General features: G+C 39.1%; 2 protein-coding genes across 5 annotated transcripts in view; one reads left to right on the forward strand and one right to left on the reverse strand.

Moving 5' to 3' along the window:
* The window catches only part of LOC123499464 (arp2/3 complex-activating protein rickA-like), a 59,242-nt gene extending 49,919 nt beyond the window's left edge, over nucleotides 1–9,323 (reverse strand). For 2 of the 4 annotated variants that reach the window (XM_045247469.1, XM_045247466.1), the window contains exon 1: nucleotides 9,157–9,298. The gene's annotated coding sequence lies outside the window, so the exon portion shown is untranslated. Of the gene's footprint in view, nucleotides 1–9,156 lie in introns of all 4 variants that reach the window. The other 2 variants (XM_045247468.1, XM_045247464.1) reach the window with 2 other exon arrangements.
* A 325-nt stretch (nucleotides 9,324–9,648) lies between these two features.
* Nucleotides 9,649–17,374, forward strand: LOC123499466 (exosome complex component CSL4-like). Its single transcript, XM_045247475.1, has 4 exons — nucleotides 9,649–9,894; nucleotides 15,995–16,163; nucleotides 16,559–16,741; nucleotides 17,054–17,374. Exons 2-4 carry the CDS (start codon nucleotides 15,996–15,998, stop codon nucleotides 17,279–17,281), a joined length of 579 nt encoding a protein of 192 aa, XP_045103410.1. The 5' UTR covers nucleotides 9,649–9,894; nucleotide 15,995; the 3' UTR covers nucleotides 17,282–17,374.
* The last annotated feature ends 344 nt before the right edge of the window (nucleotides 17,375–17,718 follow it).

Below are 17,718 nucleotides of genomic sequence, written 5' to 3' on the forward strand. Positions count from 1 at the left end.
TAGTCTGATCATGGGCATTGAGTGCTGTCTGTGCCATGATCGTGTGTTTTGGTTGTTGCGCGAGATCTGAGGAGTGAGGAGTGTTCTAGGTGTGAGTGTTGAGGGAGACCCGAATGTTGCTGTATGTGTGTGTTGCGTGGGATGTAGCTAAGTATGTTTGGTGATGAGTGAGGTCTGAGGTCTCAGTTCTGCTGAAGACTGAGTGTTGCGTGTGCCCTGAGGACCGAGGAGTGTTGCTGGGTCTTGGGTGTTGCGTGTGAGGTCTGAGGCTTGGTTAGGTGTGTTGGGTGTTGCGTGTTGAGTGTTGGGTCAGGTTTGGACGCAGGAGTTTTGTGTCATTGCGTGCAGGTTTTCTATCACGTTATCTCAATATTTGTTCTACTTGTTGTCTGGTGTTTGTACACGTGAATGTTTGTAATTAGAGTAACATAATGGTTTGTTTGAACTGTGTGTGTGTGTGTGTGTGTGTGTGTGTGTGTGTGTGTGTGTGTGTGTGTGTGTGTGTGTGTGTGTTTCACTGTTTGATCTGCTGCAGTCTCTGACGAGACAGCCAGACGTTACCCTACGGAACGAGCTCAGAGCTCATTATTTCCGATCTTCGGATAGGCCTGAGACAGACCAGGCACACACCACACACCGGGACAACAAGGTCACAACTCCTCGATTTACATCCCGTACCTACTCACTGCTAGGTGAACAGGGGCTTCACGTCAAAGGAGACACACCCAAATATCTCTACCCGGCCGGGGAATCGAACCCCGGTCCTCTGGCTTGTGAAGCCAGCGCTCTAACCACTGAGCTACCGGGTGTGTGTGTGTGTGTGTGTGTGTGTGTGTGTGTGTGTGTGTTATTGGGTCAAGCTCGTTACATTTCACTTTTTTTTTTTTACTTGTCTTATTTTTATGTATCTTGTTTACACACACACACACACACACACACACACACACACACACACACACAACACAACAACAATGCTTTCAAGTGACTATGATTCCAGTAACAATTCAACAAAGACTCTACACACCGTTGGCAGATTGAGACATCCCACGATAACCTGGCTAATCATTCATTTGGCCTTTAAAATTAATCCTCATAAGATTAAAAAAAAAATGAATAAAGATTCCTGACTCATATTCTTAAACATTTCACTGTCTAATCTCCACAAAATATTTAGTACGTTGTGTAAGCTACTGGAGACATCAAGTATATTCATTATCTCAGACTAATCATCTCTGTGGTCTTTGAAATTAATCCGTATGAGAAAAGAAGGCATTTAAGAGTATCAGTCCCTTTGACAATGCGTTACCTTGAAGTTACAGCCGATGGATTGGTCAGTGGCAGGAAGGGACTGATATCAAACACTGCCACGAACACAGGATGCGTTATTGGAAAGTGTTATTGGGTAACGCGTCCCAGCCAGCTACCAGTGACTAGGTGGGGGAAATTAAAGCTCTCCCTTGTATAACCATATCGGTCTTGTTTGCTGGTTATTTCCTTGTTGTATGTGGTTAAAGCTTCATACCTAGCATGGAATAAACGAACGCAAATAGATAGATAGATAGATAGATAGAAAGATAGATAGATAGATAGATAGATAGAAAGATAGCTATAGTGATAGACGGATAGACAGACTGAGGGGAAAGATGAGTATAGAGACAGACTAACAAACAGGCAGACAGACACATACATACATACAGTACATACATTCATAAATAGAAAGAAAAGAAAGAATAAATAAAGGAAACAGCAATAGAAAAAAATACCTGGTGGTCAGGAAATACTTCTACCAGAAATAGAGAGAAAAAAGAAAAATGCGTACACGTCAAATCTAATCCACCCAGGAAAAGGAAGAGGAAACAACAGAAGCACAGTGAAAGACAATTGAGGTGAGGTGCGTTAGGGAGAGAAGACAGGTGTAATAGGAACCTGTACCATTCATCCACGCACCTCTTTCCCATCACACCTATCCAGGCTGCCTCATTCCCTTCCATTATATCTTTCAGTGCAAGTCAGTCTTCCCCTTAATCATTTACAACCTCTCGAGAACTTAAAAACGTACTACTTGAGAAGCTTGGTAAAGATTATATTCACTCCACGTTCTCTCTCTCTCTCTCTCTCTCTCTCTCTCTCTCTCTCTCTCTCTCTCTCTCTCTCTCTCTATTTCCATCTAAAGTTCTAAACGCTTTAATACAATGACATTAGTATTGACAAAAAAGACGTACTACATTCTCTTAAACACACACTACTCAAATATAGCTTGGCAAATTAAGATTAAATAAACTTCATATTCCTTTTTTTTTTTTTTTTTGTCTTTATCTCCGCCTAAAGTTCTCAACAGTTTTTCTTTACAGTGACATCAGTGTCGAGAAAAAAAAGACAAGAATAGCAGTAATAATAAAGTAAAAATCTTTAAGTAGCACCTGTCTGAAGAAGCTCCTGCCGTCACGTATCTCAAGGAGCAGATCAACAGGTGGAATATGGGGCACTGCAACCCAACCCTCACTCTTTGTACTTAATCCAAAGCCACGAGGGAAGCCTTAACGTGACCTATATCCATCTGATGCCTTGTGACTCCTAACCACAGCACACCTGACGATTGCTTACGTTGCCTTATCTACCCGTGTTACCTTACCCATCCCTGTCCCGCCCCTGCATAGAGTGGACGGGAGAGAAGAGACACTGCAAATACAAAACAGACAGAATACAGCGAAAATAGTACACGATGAGTCAAGTAAAGAATGAATACACGTAAACTGGATTGCACAGACGTTAGAAGCTGTCAAATTCAACTAAAAAGATGAGAATGAAAGGGAAGACGTAGGAAATAAAGAGTTAAGAGTTAGTAACAGAGAAAGGGAGGAAAATATGGTGCCAAACTCACAAAAAAATATATATATAAGAACGAAAGGAAAACACGAAGGAAATAGGGAGAAAACGGTTAATAATAGGGAAAATGAGAAAAATGTGTGCCAAACTCATAAAGATAAAAAAAAATACAAGAAAACAGGAAATAAGAAGAAAAGGGTTAGAAATCAAGAAATGGGAAACATACGCTGCCAAACTCATATAGAAAGATAAGAGAAAAAAATAGGAAATATGGAGAAAAGTTTGGACATAGAGAAAGTGTAAAAAAAAATGCAGTGTGCGTGTATGACCGCCATCTAAGCCAGACCAGAGCCCTCACCCAATCCCTGGTCTATCCTCTATCCTCCCCTCGTCCCTCCTCTCAAAACAGGCTTAAAGGCGCCTCCATTGTGTCACTCTTGCCCCGCATCTCATAGTTTTTATTCTTGTTTCACGTGCTGGCATCAATCTCTCTCTCTCTCTCTCTCTCTCTCTCTCTCTCTCTCTCTCTCTCTCTCTCTCTCTCTCGTGTGGAAGCGATTGCAGGTTACAGGATAGAAGATTGGATATGGACAACAAAGATAAGATTGGTTTATTTCGGGTACTTATGTGGGGAATATCGTTTGATGGGTAGAAAATTTTTAGCTCCAAAGATATCCTGATATTTCTCTGACATTCATCTCCTGAAGCAGTTCAAGTCATTAGAAGGGAGGATAAACAGAAACAGGCAGAGAATCCCTGAGCTGATTACTAAAGGGGATGAATGAAAGAGTGAAGGTACTCTTGCACCAGAGAGATGGACAACGTATAGCCAGAAGTAGAAAGTAAAACAGAGTGAGAGTTCGTGAGTTTACCAGTGAGAGATGACAGTGTGTTGGCCTGATCAACCCTTGCACTAGTGAGATGGAAAACTCGGAGACGAGGGTAAGTAGATAGAAAGAGACAACGTTGCTAGATTATCAGTCCAGTAGTATTCTCTTCCTTTATCTACTTTTGGCCTAGTTTTTAATACCATTCTTTTAGCTAACTAACTCTCTTGGATCTGCTCGGGGACTGGCATCTTTTCTTTAATAGTTTTTGTTGCCCTTGGCCAAATTTTCCTTCTTACATGAAAAAAATACCATTCACACCCACGTTATTATCCTACTCTCCTCCAACATTTTCTAGCTGTCTCTGTCCTTGAAAACACTGCACTGCCGACCTTGAGCGCTCAGGACAAGGTCGAGAACCGGGAGCTGGGGAGGGGCGGGAAGGCCAATGACTTCTGGGAAATCCGAAAAAGTGCCAGAATATTATGTCCATGAGAGAGAGAGAGAGAGAGAGAGAGAGAGAGAGAGAAAGGGAGGGGGATAAGATGTTCACTGGTCTCTTTTTTCAACGCTGGGTTAGGTGGCTTAGCTATGAGGACCGAGTTAATTCATCGCACAGTGAGTCCCGTTACGGCATTCTTCGGGGGATCAATGCACGCAGCGCCTTCCCTCCCTTCCACCTTCCCTCCCTCCTCACCTTCGGACACTCATGACCACGGATAAAGAAAACGCGCGTGTCCTCATGTTCTCTTGTGCGACACTGCTACCGCATTCTCAAACGTCTGCCTCTCAGCGCCTCCCGTTCATCGATTGGTCTCTAGAAGTCACGTTGTCCAGGGTGATTTCATGACTAATGGTTCAACGAGAATTATGCATTGACAATTTTTAGCAGGGACTGGTTTAAGTTGAGTATTCAAGGATGTTTTTTTTAGAATTCTATTAGTGACTACACAAGAATTCTGCACCGACTACATTTAACAGTTAGGTGTAAGTTGCAAGGGATTATGAGAAGTGAATGTCAAGTAGGTGAAATGTTAATTCGTCCGAACATCGTGGCATTATCACCTCCGCCTCTTATCACATGATGAGTGACGCATTTCCTCGTACCCATCAGCGACGCAGGGAAAACTTTTGCTTTAATCAGAGTGGTGTTACATGCACTGTGCTTCTCTCTCACTGTATCATTGAGCAGGTAAAGCTTCAATGTATTAATAAGTAGGCAAAGCTCTCTCTCTCTCTCTCTCTCTCTCTCTCTCTTCATATTGCACTTATCTAACCACTAAATAAAGCTGCAGTTATTCCCTATATACGATCTATTACTCCCACCTTCAAGTACTGCATTGGCTGACAACATTCCCCTCTACTCTCAGCCTCGTAAAGTCACTCGTTGCGCCACTAAGTGAGATTATGACCTGTAACCTCTTCGGATCCCAGGCTTCTCACATGACCCAGCCTCCTCACCCAGCCAGCAAATTCAAACATGCTGTCTGTATGTTTGCACAGTTTTGTTCTCCTTAGTTTCAATCTCTATTCAGAGTCGCTATTTTGATTTTTCCCATGTGTTACTCTTTCGCTTATTCCTTTTTGTCTCGTCTCTCGGTTGTTCTTTAGTGCAGTCTTTCCATCTTATCCAATGTCCTCTTCCTCTTCCTCCCATTCCTATCACATCATTATATCGCATAGCTTCTCTTGCAACAGTAGTGGGTAGAAAGACAAGTAACCTTCTGCACTGCACTCGAACTTGCGTTTTACAATCTTTCCTCTGGTTTGTCAATCGTCTTACACAACATATCTTCCTATGACTTGAACTGATTTACGAGGAAGGTCTCAAAACATTTATCCCTTCCTTTTGGCTAACTCTCTCGGACCTGCAAAGGAACGGCAACTAACTAGGCCTTTTTTCTGAACTCTGTTGCCCTTGGCCAGATTTCCCATCATACATATTAAAAGGGAAAAAAACAACTGGTGGATTCTTAAAAGAGCAGCGAGCCAGACGGAGAGAAAAAGGGGAAATGGTAAATGTAAAGTGAGAAAATGTGGTATACTGTATGTTACTAGACTGCTGACCATTAAGAAGGCTGTACCAGAAGAGAGGGGAATGCACGGCGTATGAGAGGAGCTTTGAGAAAGTGACAATGATGGCAGAACAATGAGGAAGACGGACCTTGAAGAGGAAAGCTATCTGAAAACACTGATCCTATAATAGACGTGGGAAAAATAATAAAATGTTAGGTAAATGGAGGAGGAGGAGGAGGAGGAGGAGGAGGAGGAGGAGGAGAAAAAGAAAAACAAGAACAAGAACAAGAACAAGAACAAGAAGAAAAGAGCAAGAAAAAGAACAAGAACGAGAACAAGAACAAGAAGAACAAGAACAAGAAAAACATCAAAAACAACAAGTAAGTTACTACATGCAGACCCTGAAAAAATATATGTCTGTACTACAAATCCCTGATTTCAGCCATCGCCTCACGCCAATCGCACCCAAGCATGGTTATAATCACCTCCGTCACTAAAGACACACACAGACAGACTCTCCACAACTAACAACGATGCTGGAGGCGTACAAGGGAGCCTCAAGAACACAACACGGGTAACTGCAGCCAAAAGTGTCCCGTTACCTCATTCTATTTATGCAAGAAAACAAAAACGTCGAAACAAGTGTGGCACGTAATATAATCATGACATTTTGTATTTTGTTTGTACTCTGACCCCTCGTGAGGTCTCAGGTCTCGCTTTCCAAATGTCAACCTATGAGTGGTTAGGTGCTATGATAAAGGTAAGCCATGATGCTCTCTCTCTCTCTCTCTCTCTCTCTCTCTCTCTCTCTCTCTATATATATATATATATATATATATATATATATATATATATATATATATATATATACTTAATCCATCTTATATAAAAGATGATATATATATATATATATATATATATATATATATATATATATATATATATATATATATATATATATATATAATCTAATAGCTTATGACGCGTGTTCTGCCAGGGTGGAATGTTAAATGTATGACTCAATGCCCCTCACACTGGCACGCGCGCGCACGCACGCACGCGCACACACACACACACACACACACACACACACACACACACACACTGTCACACAGAACAAGTTAACAAGGCCAACACGGGGCAAGCATACACGTGAAGTTCCTGTATAGAACACTGTATATATACATTTCCACCTACTACCCTCCCCTTCTATGAATTTATCTAATCTTTTCAAAGCCGCATAATGACTCAGCACCAACAACCTGATTATTGGGTCTATTACATTTATTTACCACTATCTGAGAATCAATTTTCCTCTTTTTTTATTATTCAACCTTATCAAGTTTTTATTTCTTGTTCTATCCAAATTACTGATCCAAAGAAATTTGCTTATATCATCCTTGTTATATCCGCTACAAACTTAAAGACCTCTATCTCATTATTCTCTTAAATCAACACGTAAGCAACACTAAAAGGAAATAGTGTCGATCAAAATAAACAACAAACACGTAGATAATTGTATATAGACGATGAAACACTAATAAAATGTTAGACTGCGTTACTGATACGCTCTAATCTCTTGATCAATGTACAGCTGCTACTTAATCCATCTTATATAAAAAGGAACGACTGAATAAATAAGTGGCAGACATACAAAGTTGCAGTGACACCGGTGCCAAACTCTGACGCGGCTGTAGTATGAGCAGAGATTAGATAACCTGAAATTGACAGCGTTCGAGCAAAAGATAGAAAAAAAAAAGATGGAACGGAAGGGAATTTAATCAGGACGGTTTTTTTTTTTATACCATGTGGGCTTTTCACGGGAATTTATGGGCTAAAGGGGATACTTTTTAAGGTAGCTCCTATCTTAAAGCCCACCCGTTAGGAAACCGTTGCCCCGAGTGAGGAAGCCCAACCTACACTCAGACCGTGGACAGGATTCGAACCCGTGCGCTTGGAGACCTCTAGGATCCCAAAGCACGCATGGTTCCACTGTACCACGGCGGTACAGAGAGAGAGAGAGAGAGAGAGAGAGAGAGAGAGAGAGAGAGAGAGAGAGAGAGAGAGAGAGAGAGAGAGAGAGAGAGAGAGAGAGAGAGAGAGAGAGAGGAGGGTGGGGGAGAGCTGTGATGAAATATGATGGAAGAGCAAAGAGGTCACGAGCATAAACGAAGGAGGACAAGAAGAAAAATAAACAAAATAAAATAAAATGGATAGGTTTATGGCAAACAATATCATTCTAATTAGCTTCTCACGTAGAAATATTGACATCCGAAATTAAATAAACGCCGAGGAGATACCATAAGCTGGGAACAAACAAGATATTATCACTTCACAAGATGGAGCCAGTAAAGAAACAAAGATTATAATATGAGCTATACACACACACACACATACACACACACACACACACACACACTTCCTTTAACTCACATATATCTAGGAAAGAGGTAAGCAAATCTGAAAAATGTGTATCTTTGCCTCAGCGTTCATCTTCCTATCGAGAGAGAGAGAGAGAGAGAGAGAGAGAGAGAGAGAGAGAGAGAGAGAGAGAGAGAGTAGGGGGAATCAACAAATCATATACGGTAACAACCCTATATACATTTTCCCAGTAATACTCCTCTTGACAACAACTGATTTAATAAAAGCGAACACTATATCAGCTCAGTAAGCAGTGTTCAGTGGTGCAGGTAAGCGTGCAAGCCACTGGCCGCCGAAGCGTGAGTGAAGAAATTCGACCAGTTGTTTCGTTTGTGGTCGAAGCAGCGGAGACAGAGACACTTTATATACGGTCAAGATATTGTTTACAATCACAAGGCTCCGTCAACCAATAGCCAGCCAGCCACACGTGTTTCTGTCACGCTGATGGCTGGCCTGGATACAAGAATGGGATATAATGTTCCCAAGTTTTTGTTAATTTTCTGTGTTATCTTCTTGAATACGATATAAGTGAGGGAGTAGTGGGAGAGATGTAAGAGAGGGAGGTGAAGACGAGAGGGAGAGCAGGATGAATACCAGGCATTGATGTGAAAATATAAACACTGAAAGAACGAGGGAAGACTATGAGATCATGTTACACACGCACGCGCGCGCACACACACACACACACACACACACACACACACACACAGGGGTAATAACAGTAAACCACAGTTTAGGCACAAACTTCCCAGAATCTTGAAGTAACAAGTAGCGATAGAGGCAAGACGGAAAGGGAGGAATACTCTAAAATCAGTGTTGTCCCACAGTGGCCTTAATCTCGTCTGACAACTGTGTGACAACTGAAGTAAATAAAAACAATGTCACGGTTTGGTGGACTGTCAACAATCTAGCGTCATATTAACTGATTCAACTCCTCACACGCATAAACAACTCTTACTTTTAAAATCTATAGGTTTACACGTGTACTTGAGATCATACTGACATTAACATCCTTACGAAAAGGATAGTAATAAATGACGCTCTACACAAATGTTATGACACTCACCAATCAATGTGTTTGCTCTAGGACTGATGAAGGTTTCCGCCGTACGCTCACACACTGAGATCAGTCCAGCAACGCCACCACCTCACAGCTGACTGCCAACACTTGCGTCTCGCGCCGCCCGCCACCGCCGTTGAGTTGCCACCGCCTGCTTGCTCCAATATCACCAAACGTGTCATACTGTTACATTAAAACATTCACAGGAAATGGTTCGATGTGATAGTGCTCGTAATTATTTTTCTTTTCATCATATTAATTGTGTAATTCTTCTATACTTCCGGTACATGGGAGGGATTTATATTTTAACTTAACTATGTGAGGAAAGAATAATTATATAATAAGGTCAATTTTTGCATGAATTACGAAGTTACATGATGAAAAATAACCACATTAGTGACACTACCTACCTAGGTAGTCTAATAAAAAGGAGAGTGCAGAAAATGTTTTACCTAATCAGTCTTCTTTTTGCGAATATCTGTTCCAACAGGATCTTGTATGACAGAGTAGGAAATATAAATCAGACATATATAAATTATGTGGTAGTGCAACAAAATGAAAACAGCCGAAACAGGGAAACACAGTAAACAAATCAAAACAATGACCCCGTTGGAAATGCTGAGTGTTTAGTTAGTAGTACTAGACTACTAGTGTGCTCAAGAGTGGTGACTGCTGACTGAGTGTGCTGCTGATTGCCTACTGCCAGACAAGAGAAACAGAAGGGAATTTACTTCAAGAAAACAGGTAATGTTGACACATGTGATTGGTGGACTGGCTTTGAGGTGATGGCTCAGGAAAGGTGTACACTAAGATGATTTTAATGTGTGCAGATTAAGGGCTTGAGGACGGTGAGTGGGTAAACGAAATAGTAACTACATTTGGCGGGTGTTTTGTTTTGTTTTTTTTTTTTTTATATAAAACTGAAGAATAAGGTCTTTATCTCTTTCGCCACCGCCCCAACACCAACAAACTGAAGAACCTGTTGGATGGGGAAAGCCAAAATAGACAAAATTTTGCCAACTTTATAAAAAGTCTGAGGCCACAGTATTTGGCTAAAATAAAATGAAATCCCGATAAAATTTTACAATTACACCAACAGCTTCTGGATGAAATTAATGTTTTCTGGTAGATTTTGACTAGTTTTGATTGAATATGCACTTAATTTCCGTCGCAAATCCGTTTTTTTTTTTTTTTTCATTCAACCCATCTCTTACGGAGTAAAACGAAGCAATTTTTTTATGGTATATTTTGACCTGTTTTTAATGAATCTGCACTAACCAAACCAAACCTAACATAGCTTAGTTGAGGCACCACGCAGCACCACCGATATGTCTTCCTCAGAATAAAATTAACTGAACACAATTAAAGGGATCTAACCAAAGCAAACTAGCCTAACCTGACTGGCAATGCTAAGAAATTAATATAAAGTCACTACCTTATTTCTTTTTGTTAAATCTGGCAACACAATGAGTATGATTGAGGCAACACAGTCTATGAAAGTCTATGAAAGATGTCTGCTTGGCAGACATCTTTCATAGACTGAATTCAAATAGAGTTGCATCTCTCCACAAACTGCTCTGATTGGCTAGATTTATTCTGTATTATTTTCATTGATCAGTGGCTCCATGCCCAAACAAAAGAACCAATCATCGCCATTCATTTCACGCATGTACAAATAATATGACAATACGCACACATGAACGAACACATGTAATGATGTTCTTCAGTAACAATCAGTCAATCACACAGGCTTGCTCTCCCAAAAAAGTTGTAAATTTTCAAATATTTTTATCAATATTATAGCTAAACAATTTGTGATGGATATGTATGGGTTCAGATTACTCAGAATGAAAAGCTCTAAAAGATGAGAAAGATAACAAAAGCCATGTTGCTGTTGGTGTAAAAGCAAAATGATACCAAAATCCCTAACATACTGATGAAATATAATATTAACTAACTAAGCCTAAACACTAATCAAGTATAATCTAACATACCCTACCCTACCCTGCCTTAACCTAACATAGCGGGAGACCACACCCCAGCAATCAGTTACAAATCGCTTGGTTTTACCATGAGTATTATTCCAGTACTCTATCAGTTTATTATGAATTTGTAACTGATCATGGGGTGGGGGTCAATGGGAGGAGGGGAGTAGAAGTGAGTTTGTAGTGATTCTAGATAAATATCGAGAATTGGGCTTTGGGTTTGGATGGGTCACACGTCCTGCTAGCATGAGTTGCCAGTTTACATTTGGGTTTCATTGTTGTTTTAACCAATACAACATACATATATATATATATATATATATATATATATATATATATATATATATATATATATATATATATATATATATATATATATATATACAGAGAGAGAGAGAGAGAGAGAGAGAGGTATTTTATGAGATACCAAATACACACACACACACACACACACACACACACACACACACACACACACACACACACACACACACACACACACACACACACACACTACCTGTCACATTATGAAAGTCTTAGAAAGAGAGAGAGAGGATCCTCCTCCACCCAGCATGGCAATAGAGTTAACTCTTGATTAACACAAGGGTTATGTCCCTGGAGAAACGTAATTTTCCCATAGAAAACAATGTTAATAATCAGGGTTATGTTTGTGGCCACTGGGAAAGTGCCTATTTTGGGGATTTTGTTACTCAAGCCTTAAAAGAAATATTGATACATCACTAGGTCACAGAAACAATAAAAACGTACGTTCTCACCTGCGCATCTTTTTGGTCTGAGAAATTAGAAAATTATTATTCAAGGTGATTTGTTGTATGATTTTTTGTCAGGAAACATTATCCCACATTTATACGAGTATTATTAATGTGTCTAACGAAATGAGCTATGAGTATAATTTGGTGGTTGGTAGCAGACTAGCAGTGTTTGATTATCATCACCTCAGCTGATTGAGTGGCTTGAGTTACACAGTCCAGAGCACTAACAATTTTTCTTTAATAACAATTTCACAGATCTTTCCCACAACACTAGTTAATGACACTGGTCTATAATTTAGGGGCTCTATCTTTTTTCCTCCTTTGTGTAGCAGAACTATATTTGCTCTTTTCCACTCCCTTAGTACCTTCCCTTCCATTAGAGAGCTGTTGACTATATCCCAAATTAGTTCTGCCAGTTGTTCTCTCAGTGTCCATCCTGACGCTCTATCTGGCCCCATTGCCTTTCTTACTTGTACCTTTTCTAGAAATTCTCTAATTTTCTATTTTTGCACCATGTTTCTTCATCCTTCCTGTGTCGCTTGGTTGCTTGGCTTAATGAACCCTCCCTCTTCATTAAATACTGATTTAAAGCTCTCATTCGTAAGTTCATTTATTTCTTCTGTTGTTTCATATATCCTATTTCCCATAATTAACTTAGTAATGGTCTCTCTGTTTGTCATTTTTCCATTTATATACTTATAACATTTCAAAAATATGTGATCCTCCAATTCAATTTCTGAAACCACATGATCATTTTTTTTTCCCATTGAACGATGATGTTTGATGGTTGGACAAGGATTTTTTTTTTTTTTTTTTTTTTTATTATTATTATTTTTTTTTTTTTTTTTTATTATTATTATTATTATTTTTTTTTTTTTTTTTTTTTTTATACTGAATCTAGTACAGATGGTTCTTTTTCACCTCTATGACTTGTATAGTCCATTACTCATTGGTCCAATGTATTTACCATTGCCAGTTGTAATACTTTTTTACCTAGTTGTATTGTAAATTGTATTTGAGCAGGGCTCATAGTGTCCTGTCTCCATGTCTCCATTTATCCAAATTTTCCCTAAAGTTATGCTCATTTTGTGCTGTAACAACTTCATTACTCAATGCATTCCACCTTTCCACCATTCTATGTGGAAAACTGTATTTTCCAATATCCTTCACACACTATCTCCGTCTGATCTTCTTTACATGTCATCTTGTCCTATCTTCTTCTGTCACCAGCACCAGGTCTTCCTTGTCTATCTTTTCAATGCCATTGACTATCTTGTACATTGTTATTAGGTCCCCTCGTTCTCTTCTATCTTGTAAGGTTGGTATTTCCATTTCCTTCAGTCATAAACTTACAATTATTTCCCAAATTGGATCCAGCAGTTGTTCTTTACATTCTTTTAGTACCCAGCCTGATACACCATCCAGCCCCATTGCTTTTCTGACATCCAAATTATCCAATAATGTTCCAATATCCTTCTCATGTACTGAAATTTCCTGTAATCCTTGGCAATGCAATGTCCTATTAGGTTCTGTGAAATCTTCTGCAGTGAACACAGTTTTGAAGCTCTCATTCATTATTTCACACATTTCCTTCTCTGTTTTGTATGTCTTCCCTCCTTTAATTATTTTTTTTATTGTTTCTTTGTTCTTCATTTTGCCATTTATAAATTTGTAGAAAAGTTTGGGTTCATCTTTGCTTTTACTCACCACATCTTTATTAAAGTTTCTTTCTTCCTCCCTCTTTACTCTAATGTGTTAATTTCTCTTATTCTTATACTGCTATCTGTTATTGTCATTTCTCTGCCTTATGAGTTTCTTCTAAGCTTTATCTTGTGTGTATTTACCTAGTTGTAGTTTTATGCTCGTGTGGCCCCGTCTCCATATCTACACTTATCCAATTTCTCTTTAAAACAGTGTGTGTGTGTGTGTGTGTGTGTGTGTGTGTGTGTGTGTGTGTGTGTGTGTGTGTGTACTTACCTACTTGTATTTACCTAGTTGTATTGCACAGGGTTTGAGCAGGGCTCATAGTGTCCATTTATCCAAATTTTCCTTAAAGTTATGCACATTATGTGCTGTAACAACTTCATCATTCAATGCATTCCACTTTTCCACCATTCTTTGTGGAAAACTGTATTTTCCAATATCCTTCACACACTGCCTCATCCTGATCTTTACATGTCCTCTTGTCCTTCTATCTTTTGTCACTAGCACCAGGTCTTCATTGTCTATCTTTTCAATGCCATTGACTGTCTTGTACATGGTTATTAGGTCTCTTTGTTCTCTTCTATCTTGTAAGATTGGCAGTCCCATTTCCTTCAGCAATTCTTCATATGTTAGGTCCTTTAGTTCTGGCATCATCTTTGTTGCAATCTTCCGTTTCCTTTCTAATTTTCTTATATCTTTTTTAGAGCTCAGAGACCACACCACTACTGCATATTCCAGCTTTGGATGTATCATGCTTGTGTTTTTTTTTTTTTTTTTTTTTTATCATATCTTTGTCCATGAATTGAAATGCCACTAATATTAGTCAACATTTTATATGATAATCCAAATATATTGGTTATGTGTTTTTTTGGGGGTTGAGATTTTCCTGTATAATCACTCCCAGATCTTTTCCCTCTTTAGTCTTCATTATTTGTTCCTGTGCCATCAGATACTTCCATACCAGTCTCCATTTGTTCTTTCTTAGTTCCATTACATGACATTTCTTTGCATTAAACTCCAATTTCCACTTCTTACTCCACTCATAGATTTTGTTTTTATTTTCTGCAACAGCAGGATAATTCTTAGCAGCTTTGCATCATCAGCAAATAAACTAATATAACTGTTTACCCCATTGTGAATGTCATTTACATAAATCTGAAACATAATTGGAGGCTAACACGGATCTTTGTGGCACTCCACTTATTACTTGACCCCAAGATGAGTGTGTATCTCTGATCACAGTTCTCATCTCCCTATCCTTCAAATATTCCCTTGTCCATTCTAACAAAGTTCCTTGCAGTCCTCCTATATTCTTTAGTTTCCAAAGTAATCTTCCATGAGGGACTTTATCGAAAGCCTTTTTTATGTCCAGGTATACTGTGTCCATCTCTGCTTTCCAGTCCTTCTATTACTCTCAAGTAGAAGCTTAATAAGTTTAACACACATGACCATCCTGTCCTGAACCCAAATTATCTATTTGATGAGACTTGTTCTTCTTCCAGATGTTTAACCCATTTTTACTTGATAATTATTTTACACAACTTCCCCATAACACTTATAAGTGACATTGGTCTGTAATTTAATGGCTCAGTTGCCTTTCCTCCTTTAAATATCAGTATTACATTGCCTCTCTTCCATTCTAGTGGAAGTTTCCTTTCATTTAGTAAACTTGTAATTCTTTCCCAAATTGGATCCAACAATTGCTCTTTGCATTCTTTTAATATCCAGCCAGATACACTGCCTGATACACCATCTGGCCCCATTGCTTTTCTTACATCCAAATGTGTGTGTGTGTGTGTGTGTGTGTTTTCACTGTTTGATCTGCTGCAGTCTCTGACGAGACAGCCAGACATTACCCTACAGAACAAGTTCAGAGCTCATTATTTCCGATCTTCGGATAGGCCTGAGACCAGGCACACACCACACACCAGGACAACAAGGTCACAACTCCTCGATTTACATCCTGTACCTACTCACTGCTAGGTGAACAGGAGCTACACGTGAAAGGAGACACACCCAAATATCTCCACCCGGCCGGGGAATCGAACCCCGGTCCTCTGGCTTGTGAAGCCAGCGCTCTAACCCCTGAGCTACCGGGTGTGTGTGTGTGTGTGTGTGTGTGTTTTGTACACATCACTTCTATCCTAATCTTATTAACTACATCACATCATGCCCAAAAAATAAGAACTTCAAAATAAGATAGTTTTTTTACTTGAAAATGTTTGTATTTTGTATCCAAGAATTTGCTTTTAAAGTTCATAAGCAAAAGTAACAACATTAGAAAAGGGCAATTTGTAAAAACTAAGGAAAATTAGGTGTGATAGTTTTGTTTACAGTTTAGTTTTGACTCATTATGTATTATAAAAACTCTTGGTTGTGCAGGATGAAGAATGGGAATGGTCACATACTGTGTGTGCCGGGCCAGAGGCTGTGTGAGGCCAGCAGCTCACATGTCGGAGGAGAAGGCACCTACACCTTCAATAAGTACATCTATGCCTCCCTGATTGGAAGAGTTGTGGTGGAGCCTCAGAGGGACTTGCACATTGTGAAGGTAAAGGAAGTGGTGTGATGTAGCAGTAGTCTTAAAGAGACAGGCCTTACTTTTCATCACCAAATATAGGAAGAAATGCTGCCTCTTATTGTTGTATATCACCTCAACTTTCATCTGTATAGTATGCTTGTATGATGTATGACTTTACTCTAATAACTTACTATAATTGTTATTTTCCAAAACAGTAAGTATCCTTTATTCTTTGCATTAATGAAAAGTGGATATTAAAAAATGGTACTAATCTGTGATAATGCAGGTGTAATAGTGAATCCCAGCAACAGTTAATTAACCTGTACTACTCAGATTTTACTTGGAAAAATTACTGTTGAGATGGAACTGTTAAAAAATGGATGTTTAATTTCAATTAAATATGCATATTTCATATCTTTCCTCAGGTTACATCAGGGCAGCAAGGCACAGTCATGCCAGAAGCAGGAAGCATTGTGACATGTCGAGTGTTGAGTGTGAACCCTAGCCAGGCAACTGTGTCTATCATCTGTGTGGGTCCCAACAAGCTACACACTCCTGTGTCAGGGACAGTGCGGAAGCAGAATGTCCGAGATCATCAGATTGATACGGTGAGGCATTCTTTAGCATGGCAGAGTCCATGAGACAGAAAGGTTAAAAAGAAGTTATTGATAGAAAAGGACAAAGATAAACTGGAAACCTGTCTTCCATGTTCTTAATATTCATATAGATTGTTATATTTCTAATCTACTTCATATTTTTATTTGATTTATGGAAATTATTAACTCTTACCATTGAGAATGACCTCTTGCTTGTCTTTTCAAATGTGTGAGAAAAGACAAGATTGATAAGTATTGTAGCTTTTTAACCTGAAAAATGGAATACCAGAGTGACTGCTCTCCTTTCTTTCTTCTTTCTTTCAGGTGGAAATGTATAATTGTTTTAGGCCGGATGACATCATCTTGGCAGTGGTGATGTCCCTGGGTGACTTGCGGAACTATGAGCTATCAACGGCAAGGTCAGAGCTTGGGGTAGTGACAGCCCACTGTGAGGAGGGCCACCCCTTGGTTCCTGCCTCCTGGACCACCATGAAGTGCAAATGTAGAATAGAGAAGAGAAAAGTAGCAAAAGTAATGCCACCTAAAACATAAAGATTAAAGTTTTCTTCAGGCATTATATACACAAACTTTTTATAAAATGTCTACAAACTAACTCATAAAACAATAAAGTTTTAGTGAACCAAAGTAATTATTTCTTTCATTTCTAGAACACAAGTAGCTCAAGGATTCTAGGCTACTATAATTAAAACAGTGGAACCTCAGGCACTGAACACCTCCCTTTTTCTAACAAATAAGTTCTCAAACAAACTTTTGAGCTCATAATTGCTTCAGTTACCATCACATAATTCAGTTCTTGAACTAAGTTATTTGATTTAAAATTATAAAAGACAAAGCAAAACCACTTACATCATTTCACTCTCCTAGTTCAGACATGCACATGTACTCTGGGTCCAATGTATTTTGGTCATAACAACCAACATTTACATAAGCAATTCAGTACAATAAACATATATTGCATGTTGATTACG

This window comes from Portunus trituberculatus, chromosome 50 (assembly GCF_017591435.1).
Source record: "Portunus trituberculatus isolate SZX2019 chromosome 50, ASM1759143v1, whole genome shotgun sequence".
NCBI classification, from domain to species: Eukaryota; Metazoa; Arthropoda; class Malacostraca; order Decapoda; family Portunidae; genus Portunus; species Portunus trituberculatus.